Here is a 17,070-nt window from a genome sequence, read left to right as displayed (position 1 = left end):
CTTTTTCTTAACCTCCTGTTCAGTGTTTGCCATTTTTAGTTTGATCTTGACAATGGTGCTGTGTAAATGTCTAATCTAAAGAGGAAAAATAGGAATGCTGAGCAGCTTCTCCATCAATGTGTCTTTTTTGCCACCTTCCCCTCAGTACCAGTACAAGAAGAAGTATGAGAAGAGTAAAGGCCACTACCACACCATACCCGATAATCTGGAGCAGCTTCACCTAAAAGAGGCCACAGAATTACAGAGTATAGTAAGTGGATCAAGACCAATTTTTCCTCTGGCGCACATTCATCCACAGTACAATGTGAAAAAAATTTCATAGATTCCCTCCATGGTTTGAGAAAATGCACAAAGATATAAGGGGTTTTGAATTTGGTAACTTTTTGAAACAAATTCTTATGTTATAAATTACAACAACATCTACACATAGTTGAGAAATATACATGCAATTATGTGCTACTGACAGGGGCTGGAAGCATAAAGAGTGTGTTATGAGGGGACAAACCCCTCATGGTAACTCCAATGTGCCCCATTGGTTTGTGCCCCAGGTTAGGGAACACTACAGTAGATTATAGGGAGTCAGGAAGATTTCAGACAGAGAAGTGATATGATCAGGTCTACTACTGAAAGCATTTCTGGGAATTTACAAAATTACTAAATTTGTAAGACAGTCATATACCGGCCGGGCGCGGTGGCTCAAGCCTGTAATTCCACCACTTTGGGAGGCCGAGACGGGTGGATCACGAGGTTAGGAGATGGACACCATCCTGGCTAACATGGTGAAACACCGTCTCTACTAAAAAATACAAAAAACTAGCCAGGCGAGGTGGCAGGTGCCTGTAGTCTCAGCTACTCAGGAGGCTGAGGCAGGAGAATGGCGTGAACCCAGGAGGCGGAGCTTGCAGTGAGCTGAGATCCAGCCACTGTACTCCAGCCTGGGCAACAGAGCAAGACTCTGTCTCAAAAAAAAAAAAAAAAAGATAGTCATATACCACATGATGTTTTTGGTCAACGGCAGACCACTTGTATGACGGTGATCCCATAAGATTATAATGGAGCTACCCTATGCAGGTGTACCATTTTAAAATCTTTAATACCATATTTTTACTGTACCTTTTCTATGTTTAGAGATATCAAGACACACAAATACTCTTGTGTTACAAGTACCTACAGATCATCAGTAAAGTAATATGCTATACAGGTTTCTAGCCTAGGAGCAATAGGCTATACCATATAGCCTAGGTGTGTAGTAGGCTACACCATCTAGGTTTGTGTAAGTGCACTCTGTGATGTTCACACAATGATGAAATTGCATAACAAAGCCTTTCTCATAACATATCCCAGTTGTTAAGCAATTCATGACTATAACTGAAGATTCTCAGAGGAAAGAACTTGCTATCAAATGACCTCCTATATCACAAATTCAGCATTATTTAGGTCCTCTGTTGGGCATTAACCATGAGGGCTAACTACTAGAAATGTCCTCATGTCTTCTGTGGAGCAGTATGTGACCCCAGGCCTTTATTCCAACATCTTGTTACAACCCAAGAGCTCAGAGATTGAGCACTGCCATCAAGGTGCTGCGTGCATGAGGGCGTTCACCTGTCTTTCCAGTTCTCCTCTGTCACATACAAACATTGTGGCTCCCCCAGTTCCTAACCACATGTCATGAGGATGAGGAAATTGTATTTAAACAACAGTCTTGAGGATCTTTTGAGAATGCCAGGTTTTTTAACAAGTGGGTCAATATGTAAAGTAGTTTTCATTTTTATACCAATTGATTGGCTACATTAAATATATGGCCAGTCAGGACCCACATAGAGTTGTTTACTTATAAATAAAACTCCATGTGTTATCCATTCAATGTAGACCCCAGGTCTCTGAAAAAAGTTCTTGTGAAAGAAAAACTTAGGATTTTTATCAGACATGTTGATTAATGCTAATAGCATTAATAATTTTAAAGTGTTTACAGCTACCCCTCAATTACAGACCAACCTCATCTATGGGTGATTTTCCCCATGCGTTTTCTTGCATCGGCATTTCTCTCAGATGATTCTTGTCAATGATTCTTTTCTCCTTAAATTGAATCCCAATCCTAATTATGCCTTGCAGACAGTAATGGTGCCCATCCCCTCAACACCCAGACAACAACAAAAATGTACTGGATCTGAAACATAACAGGAAACTGTTTTGAGTGGCAATGAGATGCCATCCAATGGACAGAATATATCAATTAAAAAATACTATCCTTAAACTGCTGTCTAGGAATTGACCACAGGAGAAATATCTAACATGGCTTTCTATCACCAGGTGAAATACAAAGAAAAGTATGAAAAGGAACGAGGAAAACCCATGCTGGACTTTGAAACACCAACGTACATCACTGCCAAAGAGTCTCAGCAGATGCAGAGTGGGGTAAGTCAAAAAAACACCACCACACAACAACGATCCATCACACTGCTGAACACAAGCTCTGCCCACGACATAGCCAGTTTCCTGTCATCCAAAAGTGGCAGCTGATAAAACTTTTTATCATGTGATCACTAAAATCTTCTCCATCTCAGAAATCCTATGGTTCGGTTATGTTTTTAAAAATGCTCTAGGAAGTAGATATTTACCATATGTCTTATTTCAACAACCATTTCTGTAAAATTAGAACATGGAAAACTATTCCCAACACAAACCAATTATACTGAATGTAATTTGGATTTTCCTTTATGAATGAAAAGTTCCCTCCACACAGACACCCCTTTGGCTTTGAAATGCTCTACTCTTAGTAGAATGCTCCAAACCAAACAGAAGGGTATTTGTGATCAAGATGTTTATCAAGACCCCAGATAATCAAAAGTTAAGATGCCATATTCCTTATTCTAGAATTGTAAGCAGAAGCATTAAATTTTTTTTGTCATTTTTAATCAAGAGTAGAGAATGGAATCTTAAATCTTAGTCTGTTTTCAGTGGGAAATGGGCTTATTTGGAATTTCCATTTGCCTCTCTTCCTTCAACTATAAAGAGAAATTGTTTTAAATAAAAGTAGCAGTTTGTGGAGCTTTCTGGTGATAGAATGCCAGGTCATAAAAACTTTCAAATGGTTTCAAACAATTGGTGGATCTGAGTAAAGGATCTATAGGAGTTTCTTATACTGTTCTTGTGACTTTCCTGTAAATTTAAAATTCCATTAAAATAACAAAATTACAAAAGTAGAGTTCCAACATCTATTCCAAGCCCCTCTGTGAGTCAGTCAAGTCTGGACACTGGAGAGGAGATGGGGCAAGGAGGCAGAGTGGACACAGATGTAGAATTCCTCTGTGCCTTACTGCCCACCTAGGCTGTTCAGTGATTTAAAAAAAAAAAAAGCAGGTCAAAACTCTGAGTGTGGTGGCATACACCTGTAGTCCCAGCTACTCAGGAGGCTGAGGCAGGAGGATCACTTCAGCTCAGGAGTTTGAGGCCAGCCTGTGCAACATAGCAAGAACCCATATCAAAAAAAACAGGTCATGATTAGGAAAAAAAGCAAGTTAGCATTTGGTAGCCTTAGGCTCTCCTTCCTCTGCCATTTTTTTCCCCTTGCATCACTGACTTATAATTCGGAAATAAAATCTTTTGTCACCTTAAGAAAGATGTGAGAAAGTTCAGAAGAGACAACAGAGGATTCAGAGTCTTGATGGTGCATCCATCCTTTCACTCTGCGAAGGGCCTGCCCCAGTCACAACGTTAGACTGATGAGTGAGGGGCCCATTAAAGTGTCTCAGCCTCTGAGTTTCCTTGTGGTCATTTGCTCCAGACAAAATATTTCAAGTACAATCATACATGTTTCAAATGTGTGACCATTAGCAGAACTATGATCCAGTTAAGAGCCCATACATAGAAAATGTTGTAATTTTTTTCTTCCTGAGATGGAGAGATAAATTGTAATAAATATTCTTTTTTTAACTTGTCTTTCCTTCCAACTTACATTAGAAAGAATACAGGAAAGATTATGAAGAGTCCATTAAAGGCAGAAACCTGACTGGCCTGGAGGTCACGCCAGCTTTGTTACATGTCAAATATGCAACTAAAATAGCAAGCGAGGTAGTGCCCACTTGGTGTTTTCTTTCCCTCTTAATCCAAATAATTGCACTAATGACACTCATTAATGTGTTCCTCCTACCATTTACATCACCACCTAACTGTGGGTTTCAAACTGGGTTCTCATGTGTTTGGTACTACCACCTAATCTATTACCATGTTAATTCTTCTAATTTTTTATTTGAATATTATCTTAGCATTCTGTTAACTTCAAGTTTTCATTTGATATTTAATGTTAACTGATCATGCTTATACCCTGCCTTTATTCATATTTTTACTGAACTGTGAACCCTTTAAAAATTGGAATTGTTTTTTATTTTTTTCTTCTTTGCCTAAGAGGATCAATCTAGGCTTTCTTGTCAGTGTTTTTGCTTTTCTTTCATGATATAGAAAGAGTACAGGAAAGATCTAGAGGAAAGCATCCGTGGGAAGGGCCTCACTGAAATGGAAGATACACCTGACATGCTAAGAGCAAAGAATGCCACTCAAATCCTCAATGAGGTAGGCCCACAGCTGACAGCCTGCACATAATTCATAGAGCATCATTTCTTTGTTAGCCAAATTATACTGGAAAAAGCAAAACAAAAACAGAATAGAGAAAAACAGAGCTTTTGATTTTCAGATTCCATATCCAACGTAATTGTTAACCATTACGTAAAATATATCTCAATTTCTGATGGATATTTTAACAGTATGTTTCTGTGGTGGTTATAATCTATTTGATTTAATTTGATATATTTGGTATGCTCATTTACATAAAAACACTACACTGGAGTGGTATGTGCACCTAAGTGTAATCTTAGTTATGTACCAAACCAGATATACAATTTACTTTATACTCTAATCTTCTAAGCAGAGAATGCTAAAAGTATTCAAAAGAAGGCCTCTGTTGACCCATATTGACCTGCATAGAATAGTTTCCTCCAGAGGGCTTCTGCAGACGCCACTCCATCCTACCACACGGAAGAGTGAAGGTGAAGAGTAGCAAGCGACACTATCTGTGACAGCTGGGGTGGTGTGTTGTGTGGATTTATATTCACTCTGTATGTTTATTACCTAGTAGTAGAATTTAGGTACCTTTTTTTTTTTCTTTTAATGCTACTATAGAAAGAATATAAGCGAGACCTGGAACTGGAAGTCAAAGGAAGAGGCCTGAATGCCATGGCCAATGAAACTCCAGATTTTATGAGGGCCAGGAATGCTACTGATATTGCCAGTCAGGTCAGTGCTACTATTCGATGTCAATCTTTCAGGAAAGTAGTTGTAACTTTAAGGACATCAAGTGTCCCTCTGTCATCTGATTTATTGGTGACAGTCACATGCATACAGTGGCATTCTTGAACATCTGCCTGGGGGAATCCACCCCAATGAAAGGATGGAGGACCCTTTGCCAGGCTCATTGCTGTCTGCCTTTCTGAGTCCATAGGCTCTGGGGACATGCAGAGCAAAGGGCAGAAACTGAGGAATTAAGTAGCTGTTTAGAGCTGGGCAGAATCGACATCCTGGCCTTGTTTCTGAGTCAATCCACTCATTTGATGCCAGGAATTCCTTGCTTAGAATATCTTGGGAGTTCTTCCTCTCCTTTCAAGCCCTAAGTTTAGAATAGTTTTTAGGCATCTTAGCTTGTCTAATGCTCATTGGTATGGGTCTTTTGCTTATTTGTCATCCTCCCAGCTCGTATATAAACAATCCATGCCTTACTATCTGCTGATGATCCCTCCTTACCCATATCCCATCCTGCATCCAACTAGATCTTCTCTCAACAGCTAGGACTTGACCTTTCTTACTGAATTTCACTCTTTAGTATAAAACTATGAACAAAATAGGAAGAAATGTCTGTTGAATGTCAAATGAATGAGTCCCTCTTGGAAAAGAAATATGGCTCACCTCTTAATCAAATCAAGCCAACAACTGTTGTGCACATTGTAAACATTTACCCAACTATTGGGTGTCTTTTACAGATTAAGTATAAGCAATCAGCAGAAATGGAGAAAGCCAATTTCACTTCTGTGGTTGATACTCCAGAGATCATTCATGCCCAACAAGTCAAGAATCTTTCAAGCCAGGTAAGGACATTCGTCATGCCATCACTCAAACCCCAATCACGGAAGAATGGAAGTCCTTCCATTAATACCTTAAGAGATTTTTCAAATCACAGTTTTTCCCAATAAAAAAGAGATTCACCAGGTGCGGTGGCTCACGCCTGTATTCCCAGCACTTTGGGAGACCAAGGCAAGTGGATCACTTAAGTCCACGAGTTTGAGATCAGCCTGGGCAATGTGGCAAAACCCTGTCTCTACAAAAATTGGCCAGGTGTGGTGGTGCACACCAGTCCCAGCTTCTAGGAAGGCTGAGGTGGGAAGATCGAGTGAGCCCAGGCAGTTGAGGCTGCAATCAGCTGTGACTGCACCACTGGAGTCCCCTGGGCAACAGGGTGAGACTCTTAAAGAAAAAAGAGAGAGAGACAGGCCTGGCGCAGTGGCTCATGCCTGTAATCCCAGCACTTTGGGAGGCTGAGGTGGGCGGATCATGAGGTCAGGAGATCAAGACCATCCTGGCTAACATGGTGAAACCCCATCTCTACTAAAACACACAAAAATTAGCCAGGCGTGGTGGCGGGTGCCTGTAGTCCCAGCTACTTGGGAGGCTGAGGCAGGAGAATGGCATGAACCTGGGAGGCAGAGCTTGCAGTGAGCCAAGATTATGCCACTGCACTCCAGCCTGGGCAACAGAGCAAGACTCCGTCTCAAAAAAAAAAAAAAAAAAAAAAAAAGAAGAGGGAGCGAGAGACAGAGGGTAACCTACGATGCAGGAATTTTAAGGTACTAAAGAACTCTTACATGGTACAACTTGTAATTAATGAATCAATATTTTAACATGTAAAATCTCTTATCATGTGGCTTTAAAAATGTGTGCGCAAATCTGGAAGAAACAAAGTAGCCCACATTTGGATTACCAATCTCAAACAAGATTGAGATTGAGACCACACAGTCTAACCCCTGACTCCCCTCATGATGAATAACTTTCCATCTTCCTACAAATAGAGAGATGAAGAAAAGTAGGCTGTCCCTCACACCCCAGGATATACCCTAATTTGTATTAACGATTGTCAGTGATGGTCAGGAGTCTGCAATTTGTTTAGAGTGGCACCAGATTAGAATTTGTGCTTGTCTTCTGATCAACGAGTTCCAAAGCAGTAGTTAACCTGCCCTAGCTGTGCTTTATAGGCACCTGGGGATGTAGATTCCCTGGTCCAACTCTGGAATTTTGACACTAGTAAATCTGTGGTAGGCTCTGGAAATCTATTTTTCTTTGTTTTTAATTTTCACAGATTATCTCTTAATGACCAATCAGGTTGGGGAATCAGGGATTTCAACCCTTTATTGGCAACATATAGTTGTATGTTGTAAAATTACACATGAAAAATATAGTTATCACTAGAGAGTGGTTTGATTAGGAAGCAGGTGTATTCAAATGGTAGAAATCTTTCTTTCCTTTGAAGGGTAGGGATGTGGAAGAATAATTAGCTTTTTAAAAATTACCAAAATTATATGAGCTCCAAATTATCGTGTTGTGTTCATTGAGGGAGCCAGGGAGGCTGACAGTCTTTGGGCTGTGAGAGGCTCACCAGCCTTTTACCTTCTGCTTTTGATACTGCTGATCTTTAACGAAAGCTTCAGCACATGGGCCTATCCCAGTGTAGGATCAAGTCACTTGCTCTGCTCTCCTGGGGCTCTCTCTGGCTGGTTCCTCAAGGCCTAAAATATAGCCAGGCAAGTTAGTTCCTCCCCAGTTCAGATCAGTATTTACAGTTGAATGGTAAATACTGGTGAGATGGTGCTTGTGTTTCCACAAACTTGCTTCTCGACTTCCAACGGAGAATCTGTATTTATAATTCTTAAACCTGGGGGTTAAGGCAAGCAATGTCAGCTGACTCACAAATTTAGGATACTATACAGTAGTCTCCCCTTATCTGAGGGGGATATGTTCCAAGACCTCTAGTGGGTGCCTGAAATTAGACAATACCCAAACCTATATATACTGTTTTCTCCTATACGTATACATCTATGATAAAGCTTAATTTGTAAATTAGCACAGTAAGAGATTAACAATAATAAAATAGAACAATTATAACAATATACTGTAATAAAAGTTATGTAGTTACATGGATGTGGTCTCTCTCTCCCTCAAAATATCTTATTATAATGTACTCTTATTTTTGATCAAGGTTGACTACAGTTAACTGAAACCGTGGAAAGTGAAACCTCAGATAAGTGGGGACCACTCTACTGAATACTTAATGCCAGTATGGCAGGCCAGGTCTCACAACTGTTTCAGTACTAACTGAGTGGTTAAGTTAGATATTAAAAGCCAGTGTCCCTGTACAAAGGCTGGGATGTAACAAAAGCCCATCTAAAGTTTTGCCTAGGCCTTTCCTGGGCCTTAAAGCATAACAAAATAATGAAGGAATTCTTAACAGGACCCATGTAGAATTAAACAAGTTTTACTGTGGAGTCTAAAAAAACTCCCCAGGCCTCCACAAACAAGTTTATTGAGGGTCTGAAGAAACTCCTCAAACCTCCCTGATTTAGCAGGAGACAACATAAGAGTAATTACCCCAGCACCTGACCCCATTTAAATTAAGTAAATTTACTGACGCTCCAGAGGAAGGTCTTCAGAACTCAGACCTTAGTTATAAATTAAAAGAAGTTGGCCGGGCGCGGTGGCTCACGCCTGTAATCCCAGCACTTTGGGAGGCGGAGGTGGGTGGATCATGAGGTCAGGAGATCGAGACCATTCTGGCTAACACGGTGAAACCCTATCTCTACTAAAAATACAAAAAAATTAGCCGGGCGTGGTGGCGGGCACCTGTAGTCCCAGCTACTCAGGAGGCTGAGGCAGGAGAATGGCGCGAACCTGGGAGGCAGAGCTTGCAGTGAGCCGAAATCACGCCACCGCACTACAGCCTGGGCGACTGAGCAAGACTCCCTCTCAAAAAAAAAGAAAAAAAAATTAATCACTTGTGTCTTTAGATGAATGAACACTTACACATAGACATATAGCTTAAAAGGTATATAAGCTCTGAAAAACTTGGTAATTTTGAGTTTGGCGATAATTTCCAGGACTTCTCCCAGTAACCAGTTACAAAAATAAAAACTCTTGGCCGGGCACAGTGGCTCTCGCCTGTAATCCCAGGACTTTGTGAGACCAAGCAGGGTGGGTCATGAGGTTAGGAGATTGAGACCATCCTGACCAACATAGTGAAACCCCATCTCTACTAAAAATACAAAAATTACCTGGGTGTGGTCACGCACACCTGTAATCCCAGCTACTCAGAAGACTGAGGCAGGAGAATTGCTTGAACCAGGGAGTCAGAGGTTGCAGTGAGCCAAGATTGCACCACTGCACTCCAGCCTGGAGATACAGCGAAACTCCGTCTCAAAACAAAAAACCAAAAACCTCTTTTCCTCCCCAGTTCATCTGCATTTCGTTATTGGGCCACGAGAAATAGCAGCCCAACCCTCAATTCGGTCTGGGAACACCAGGGAGTTAGGTCCCTTTCTCCCAGAATATGTCCAAGTTCCGTGTTCAAATGTGATTACCCCTCTAAGGGATTAGCACCAGCTCTGCAAACCAGTTGAGGTAGCTTTTGCTTAATCTTGGAAAAAATAAAAGAAAAACAATAAAAATAAAAATAAAAATAAAAGGAGGATTGTTTCTATTCTTTTCCCAGGACAATGAGAACTGTTTTCTTTACACCTACATAGCTAAGGAGTCATCTAGGTGACTTTTTCTTGAACAAAACATTTGTTCCTGGTGAACTACCTTTTCTTCCAAAAAATCTTGTCTTTAATTCGCTTCCATTTAGATTAATAAAATCTAGGCCTACATCTCTCATTGGCTGAAACTGTTTCTTTGTTGTCTCTGGCAAGATTACAAATTTCAATACTTATAAATGTAATTCCTATATTAACAACATAAATAGAGACAGAATAGTTTTATCCCCATTATAATAGTGGCTAGTCTCTTTCCTCAGCCCTCAGCCCTACAAACCAAAACTTCCCTGAAAAGTGGGAAAAACTGGAGCTAAGTTAAGCTAGAGAGAGAAGTGAAAGGACATAGCGAGAAGCGATGAAAGAAAAATAAGGCTCTAAAGGCAAAGTGTAAGTGTTCTGCTGCAGAGAATAAAGACGATCAGTTTGGTGGTGGGATTGACTGCCCACTGGTATCTGGAAGAGCAGCCTCTATGGATATGTCTCTCCAGTCAAAGGCTGGGGCAGGACAGGGGAGCCCAAAGAATAGTGGTGTCTGGCTCAGAGTAGTCCTTGGCCAGTCAGCTGGCCTTAGTGGTGCTCCAGGTGTGTCTGTTTGGTAGAGCTGCCAGTCCTGTCAGGCTGCTTTCTGCAGCATCAAGAGCCATATTCTGGAAACGCCTCTGGGCCTGCCTGCCCGCCCGCCCGCCCAGTCCTGCAGCCGGGAGCCCTGACCACACCTGCTCATGGCTCAGTGAACATCTTGTCACCAGCTAAGGCTTTCTAAAGGTCATGTCTTTGACTCTTAACCCTCCAGCTTCTCTCCACCAGCTTGTTGAGCAGTCTGGCTACATAGCTTCATCCAGCCCAGCAAGGACTACTGCCACTGGAGGCATCCCCATCTCCCTCTCTGGGCATTGCTGGCTATGACTTTCCTGTGGACCAGCTAGCAAGGTTCCCCCTCTGCCAGCTTTGCCATGACAATAGGTCCTACTGAATGTGTGGGCTCAGTGTTCCTGGAAAGGAAAAGTATGGTGCTCTTTGACTGAGAGGGTTCTTCCTTGCAATGCCCTAACATCCTTGGACAGTTAAGAAAATACAAAGGACTTTCCCTCTGCTGAGCCTGGAAGGGCTATTTTAGGTCCCACTGGCCTATATCCCTGTGGTGTTTACCCTCCTTATTTCTTGGAATCTATTCCCAGAAAAAATACAAGGAAGATGCTGAGAAGTCCATGTCATATTATGAGACTGTTTTGGACACCCCAGAGATGCAGAGAGTCCGGGAGAACCAAAAGAACTTCAGCCTTGTAAGTTTTTATTAAATGTAAGACACAGCCCACAGGCACCTAGGGGTGCTGAGGAAGATGCCTCTGGATATCCCAGGCCTGCAGTGGGGCTGTTGTGCAGCCCTCTGCTACTCCCATCCTGCCCCAGGAAGTGTGTGCTCAATTCATCTCTGGGCTCACCTTATATCTTAATCCCAAATCACAGCATGAAAGACTCACCTGTTACTTCGTTGGTGGTGTAGGGGAGAAAAAATAGTATCTTTTCCCCACCCATGGCAAGGTTCATGGCTAAAACTCTTGTAACAAAAGACAGATTAACAAGAGACACACATACAATTTATTTAATAAACGCTTCAGAAATGACGACCCAAAGAAACAGGAAAATGTGTGTATTTTTAAGGATAGAGATGCAGAAGTGTCACTGGACAAAGGGGTATGATCCAATGGTAATGAACAAGTGATTTAGCAAGGCCTGTTTATTCAGATTCTCCTAGTATCTCTGTCTTTGGCTCCTATCCTCTGGGTCTAGGGAGGACCCTTCTGGAAGGAGGGGCTTATTGCCTGCTTTAAACGAAGATCAGATAATTATTATCTGCTTTAGGAAAAAACAGAGAAGGCCGGAAAAACCCTCCTGCTTCTGCTGTTTTTTCAAATGTCAAGGTGCCATATTTTGGGATAGTGTATCCTAAACCCTGTCAGTGACTTTCTTTATGTGAACTATCACCGCTTTCCATTAGTGGTGACATCTATCTTTTTCAAAGTTAAATCTAAGCAAGAGATACTTAAACAAAAACAAACAAACCCCTAGCTTTATATGTTTTTTAAAATTAGTTTCTCCACAAAATTCTTATCAAATAATTTCCCTTGGGCTACCAGACCATAATTATTGTGGCACAGACTTTTTTTTTAAAGATACAGGATTTTAATTTCCTTTACATAATATAGGACAAATAAAGAAAATAAAGCAATGTTGAAATCTTAACAAGATATTTACTCTTTCTTCATAGCTCCAATACCAGTGTGACCTTAAAAACAGTAAAGGAAAAATTACAGTTGTTCAAGACACGCCAGAAATACTGCGTGTAAAAGAAAATCAAAAGAATTTCAGCTCGGTATATTTACTATTTATTTTGCATTTAATGCTAACCTGGTCATTTCACTCTCCTCTTTAAATATATACTAGCCTTATATTGATAGACAATTAACATCTAACCTCCTCAGTAATACTAGCAGTGATTTGCTAAAATCCCCCATACTTTGCTCCAAAATCCTCTCTCCAGAGACCATTTGAAATAACTTTATATCTGCTAACAAAGTAACTTTTATTTTTAAATTTTAAAATCCCAGAATAGTAACATGTGTTGTCTTGCTTCAAGAAGATAGATTTCTTTTTGACATTGTGATTTCTTTTGTTATTTCTCCCCCAAATAACTGATTGACTTTGCATTTCTTTAATGGATTTTGTGTTACATATGGGAGGGTTTTGTTGTTAATCCACATTTCCTGGCTCTTCTCATCCTGTGTTAGTATGGTACCACAATCTTAGAAGAAATCTTAAGATCTGGAAAGTGATCCATGTTGTATATCTGGTCTGAGTCACTGATACTGACATGGAAATGTCAGGCGCGATGCTCTGGCACTTGCCTGGGAACATCGTTTTCACAGAAGCCATGTGTCCTAGTCTTTCTCCAGGAACTGCTGGGTTTTCCTTTCTTCTGTGTAACACCGTCCTGATTCTCAATGCCCAGGTTTTATATAAAGAGGATGTCTCACCAGGAACGGCTATCGGAAAGACACCTGAGATGATGAGAGTGAAACAAACACAGGACCACATTAGCTCGGTAAAGACACAGAGGATGCACTTGTAATATTTTCTGCCTCCCTTTGATAATTTACAATGACCTATGAATTGCACTCAAAGCCTCTGTCACCAGAAACACCTTATATTGCTAAAATAGGTGCCTGTGTACCACCACCACACGGTATACACCAGTGGCTAGAGTCATCTCATACTCAGTGCAGTGCCTTGGCGGTTTTCGTGAGGGAGAGATTACATCTGAAAAACGGAGAGGCTTGTGAGAAGGTAGAATCCGGTACAGCCAAAGAACCAATCTTCCTGGATATATGAATGTGAATCTGTTTGTCCTAGTCAAATGACCTGTTGGCCATAAAGACATTGGGCTATACAGGAAAGGGCTGCAGTCTAAATAGGGTTCCCCACTCCTGCCCCAAAGAGACAAGAGAGAGACAAAGTGTCCCTGTCCTCGGAATTGTTCTCCTCTTACCCAATATCAGAATGAGTTACACAATACCAGAATGAGGTCCCATTCACACTAAGTATAAAGCTTGCGTTATTTACATTGTTGATTTTTTTAAATATGGGGGTTACAAAAAACATGTACATGTTGGGAAGAATAACTGTCCAGCATGTAATAATACCTTTTCCCATTTTTAAATGTGCAGGTGAAGTATAAGGAAGCAATAGGACAAGGAACTCCAATCCCTGACCTGCCTGAAGTGAAACGTGTGAAGGAGACGCAGAAGCACATTAGCTCGGTAGTGGCCATACTCTCAGCTTGCATTTGTGTGACTGGCTATCTCCCAATTGCTACCCTGGTGCTCTCTCATCCTTCTGCTTCCTATTAAGAGCTTCCATGCCTTGGGGATGTTGTGAATTCTCCCTTAGTCTTGATGGGGTCACTACAGGTTGCAAAAGTAGTTAAGAAACCTCTCTTCTCATAATCAAGGAGTAGAAGGGACTTGGCTTTCTTTTCCTACCTGTCACTGACTTGAAGCTCATGGACTTGGCTTCTTAATTATTATGCCATTCGTTTCCAAAGTAAAAGGTTTTGATGGTAGTAATAAGGTTATTGGGATGATCTCAAGTAATTTAACTAAAAGCATATACATATAAACACAGAAGTAGTATAACATACTTTGGTTTTGTGTATATATATAAAACATGTGTGTATGTGTTATGTGTGACACATCATATGAATGATAGGATTCCCAGTGTCCAAAAAGACCCTGGGTAGACATGTGAAGTCTCTTCTCCCCTCCCTTTCAAGATTTCTTGTCCTGTATTCTTTGCTCTCTCCATCTTGTAAATGCAGTGGTGCAGGCTGTGATGGACCTACAATGGCATATTATACATTAAGCCCGTTCTCTCATGGGAATTTCAGGCACCTGTGCAGTTTATTGCGGGGTGGGTGTCCCCAACACCTGAAATATCAGGTTAGCACATTTGTCCTGACCTTTTGTCAAGCAAGCCCTGGCTCTGCACCCCACCCCTTTTCCCATCCATAGGCAGAGTCTAGGCAGGTGTTGGCTACTAGCAAGAGACTATGTGAAGTTTGGGAAATAGTTTATGGCCAATAAAAGGTGAGGACCTTGGTCTTGGGACTCCCCTCGTCAATGGAGGACTGAGCTCTCATTTGATTTTCTTTAAAAGATACTTGGTATTTCTCTTGCAGGTTGTTCATATTATTTAGATCTCATTCCCTTCTCACTCCCTGCTTATACTCTGGCTTCCTTGTGGTACAAATTTCATTTAGAGTTTTGTGTCCTCTAATATGGGTTGAGAAAGCTAGCCCAGGCTCCTTTGTCACTTTGCATTACAACTTCTTGGTTTTCTTGGTTTGCTTTGTGCTGTTGTCTGTGATCAATTCTGCTGCTTTGTTGGGTGAAGAGTAAAGAAATGCAACTTTGTTACCAAGAAGGTAGATGTTCAAAGGTTCCTAGAAGTTTCCTTGCAAAACAAAGCTATCATGCCTAGCTTGTCACCGATTTTAAGAATTAAAATCTGGGTATGTTGCTCCCCACTCCATGCACTAATACACCAGGGAATCCATCCATTTAAAAGAACCCATTCAGTCCTTTAGGCTGAAAACTTAATGTTAAGAGTTAAGGAGGCTCAGAAAGTGGAGGTTCCTTAATGTTTTCATTAAAATGCATAGTCCTTCGATATTACTACTAAAAAATATGGACTTCTCCCAATTCAGAAAACACTAGTTTACTTGATCCAGCAATGAGCAGTAAAAATTTCAAGTAAAGATGCTCTTCCTGAAAAATAAACCGATTAAACCATCTCATATCCAGGGACGAGGCTCCTACAGATTAGGAGCCAGCGAGGAACATTCATTAGAACATATAAAACAAACAGAGAATTCTCGATAAGCCTGAAGGAATAGAGTATCCTGTGATTAGAAAAGTTTAAACCAAGCAATCTATTCATTAAGTACAAGTCTACTGCAGGCCTACTATATTTAAGGCACCAATGCTAGATGCAGCAAAATGGTTGGATTTTTCTCATTGGTAAATTTATTATTATTTAATGCATTTTAGGCATGCACTAAGTGGTTATAGAAAATGCGTAATTTAGTGCCCAGTTTTCAAGATAGTAAATTTTTTTACTACTTTGGAAAAGACAACATAAATATTTATGGAATTTTTCCCCCTGTTCCTTGAATGTTTTTGAGAGCTAGATTGTTTTTATGAGTTTCCCCCAAATAGCCCACATGCAGCTGCTATCTAAAGGATTTACGGTCATTTTACCTTTCCGGGTATTCTAATTATTTTCTACAGGTTATGTACAAAGAAAACTTGGGAACAGGCATTCCAACCACTGTGACTCCAGAGATTGAGAGAGTCAAACGCAATCAAGAGAACTTTAGCTCGGTATTTACAAATATATCATATACAATATAAATTATTTCCCACAAAAAATTTACCACAATAACCATCTTTTTTAAAGAAAGTAACATCTTAACAATTCTGTGTGTGTCTGTGTGTGTTGTGTATTATTACCTGACCAAAACCACATTAATACAAAATGACTCATTTCCGATTATACTTTAACATTTTCAGTGACTTGACTAGATTTGAAATACTGTAAGTACAATTAACAAGATTTCTCAGCGTTATACTTATATCCTATAACTTAATGCTTTCCATTGTACTTTTTCATTTCCACAATTAGCACTGTAGAGTTCACCGTTAAAACTGAAAAAAGTAAAAACATTATCCTTACTAAATATTACTTACTAAAAAACTGTCTCCTCACATATAACCCCTTCCCCCACTTCCTCCCTTCCTTACTCTCTGTGCTTGTTTTAAATGTCCTCTGGGTACTTTCTTGTATCTCACAGGTTTTGTACAAAGAAAATTTGGGGAAAGGAATCCCAACAGCTATCACTCCAGAGATGGAGAGAGTCAAACGCAATCAAGAGAACTTTAGCTCGGTATTTCTTAGGGGGCAAAAAAAAAAAAAAAAAAAAAAAATCCCGTAATTTTATTTAAAATAATAACACCTTACAAATGTAAAATTACTAAATTCATATAATGAAAATAATAATACCAAATATTACCTCAGTTTTCAACCTGAATCTAATTTAGTATTTAGTTCTGGTGTGAAACTTTAACTGTGTTTTCTCTAAAACATAGATATTTATCACTTTCTTTAAAAACCTGTAATACTCTGTTTGCTTCCTCCATTCCTCCTTTAATAACAGTAGGTGTTTCTAACTGGTGTGACACAAGTCAAAAGTAAAATCTAACACCCTTTCAAAAGGACAATGTAAATTAGAATTTTATTTGTATTTATTGTGGCTGTTTGAGGTATTCTTTGTGTTTGCAGCTTAAGTTTTCTTTTCGATGTTTAGATGTTTGTTTATTTTCCATAAGTTTTGGGGGTACAGGTGGTGTTTGGTTACATAAGTTCTTTAGTGGTGATTTGTGAGATTTTGGTGCACCATATCTGTAGTCTTTTATCCCTTGCCCCCTCCCACTCTTTCCTGTAAGTCCCCAAAGTCCATTGTATCATTCTTAGGCCTTTGCGTCCTCATAGCTTAGCTCCCACATATCAGTGAGAATATACATTGTTTGGTTTTCCATTCCTGAGTTACTTCACTTACAATAGTCTCTAATCTCATTGGAGGTCACTGTGTTTGCAGTTTTTCTTAAAA

General features: G+C 40.2%; 1 protein-coding gene across 30 annotated transcripts in view; it reads left to right on the top strand.

Annotated features, from left to right (window-relative positions):
• NEB (nebulin) overlaps nt 1-17,070 on the top strand; it is a 222,186-nt gene that overhangs the window by 190,280 nt on the left and 14,836 nt on the right. For 21 of the 30 annotated variants that reach the window (XM_021923610.2, XM_031651245.1, XM_031651235.1 and 18 more), the window contains 12 exons: nt 146-250; nt 2,311-2,415; nt 3,961-4,071; nt 4,459-4,569; nt 5,176-5,289; nt 6,030-6,134; nt 11,024-11,128; nt 12,115-12,219; nt 12,856-12,948; nt 13,571-13,663; nt 15,692-15,784; nt 16,255-16,347. In XM_021923610.2, the coding sequence (XP_021779302.2) occupies nt 146-250; nt 2,311-2,415; nt 3,961-4,071; nt 4,459-4,569; nt 5,176-5,289; nt 6,030-6,134; nt 11,024-11,128; nt 12,115-12,219; nt 12,856-12,948; nt 13,571-13,663; nt 15,692-15,784; nt 16,255-16,347 (1,233 nt within the window). The remainder of the gene's footprint in view (nt 1-145; nt 251-2,310; nt 2,416-3,960; nt 4,072-4,458; nt 4,570-5,175; nt 5,290-6,029; nt 6,135-11,023; nt 11,129-12,114; nt 12,220-12,855; nt 12,949-13,570; nt 13,664-15,691; nt 15,785-16,254; nt 16,348-17,070) is intronic. The other 9 variants (XM_021923612.2, XM_021923611.2, XM_021923616.2 and 6 more) reach the window with 1 other exon arrangement.

The sequence above is a fragment of the Papio anubis genome, chromosome 10 (genome assembly GCF_008728515.1).
Source record: "Papio anubis isolate 15944 chromosome 10, Panubis1.0, whole genome shotgun sequence".
NCBI classification, from domain to species: Eukaryota; Metazoa; Chordata; class Mammalia; order Primates; family Cercopithecidae; genus Papio; species Papio anubis.
Note: the sequence above shows the minus strand (reverse complement) of the source record. Positions and strands in the feature narration are given on the sequence as shown.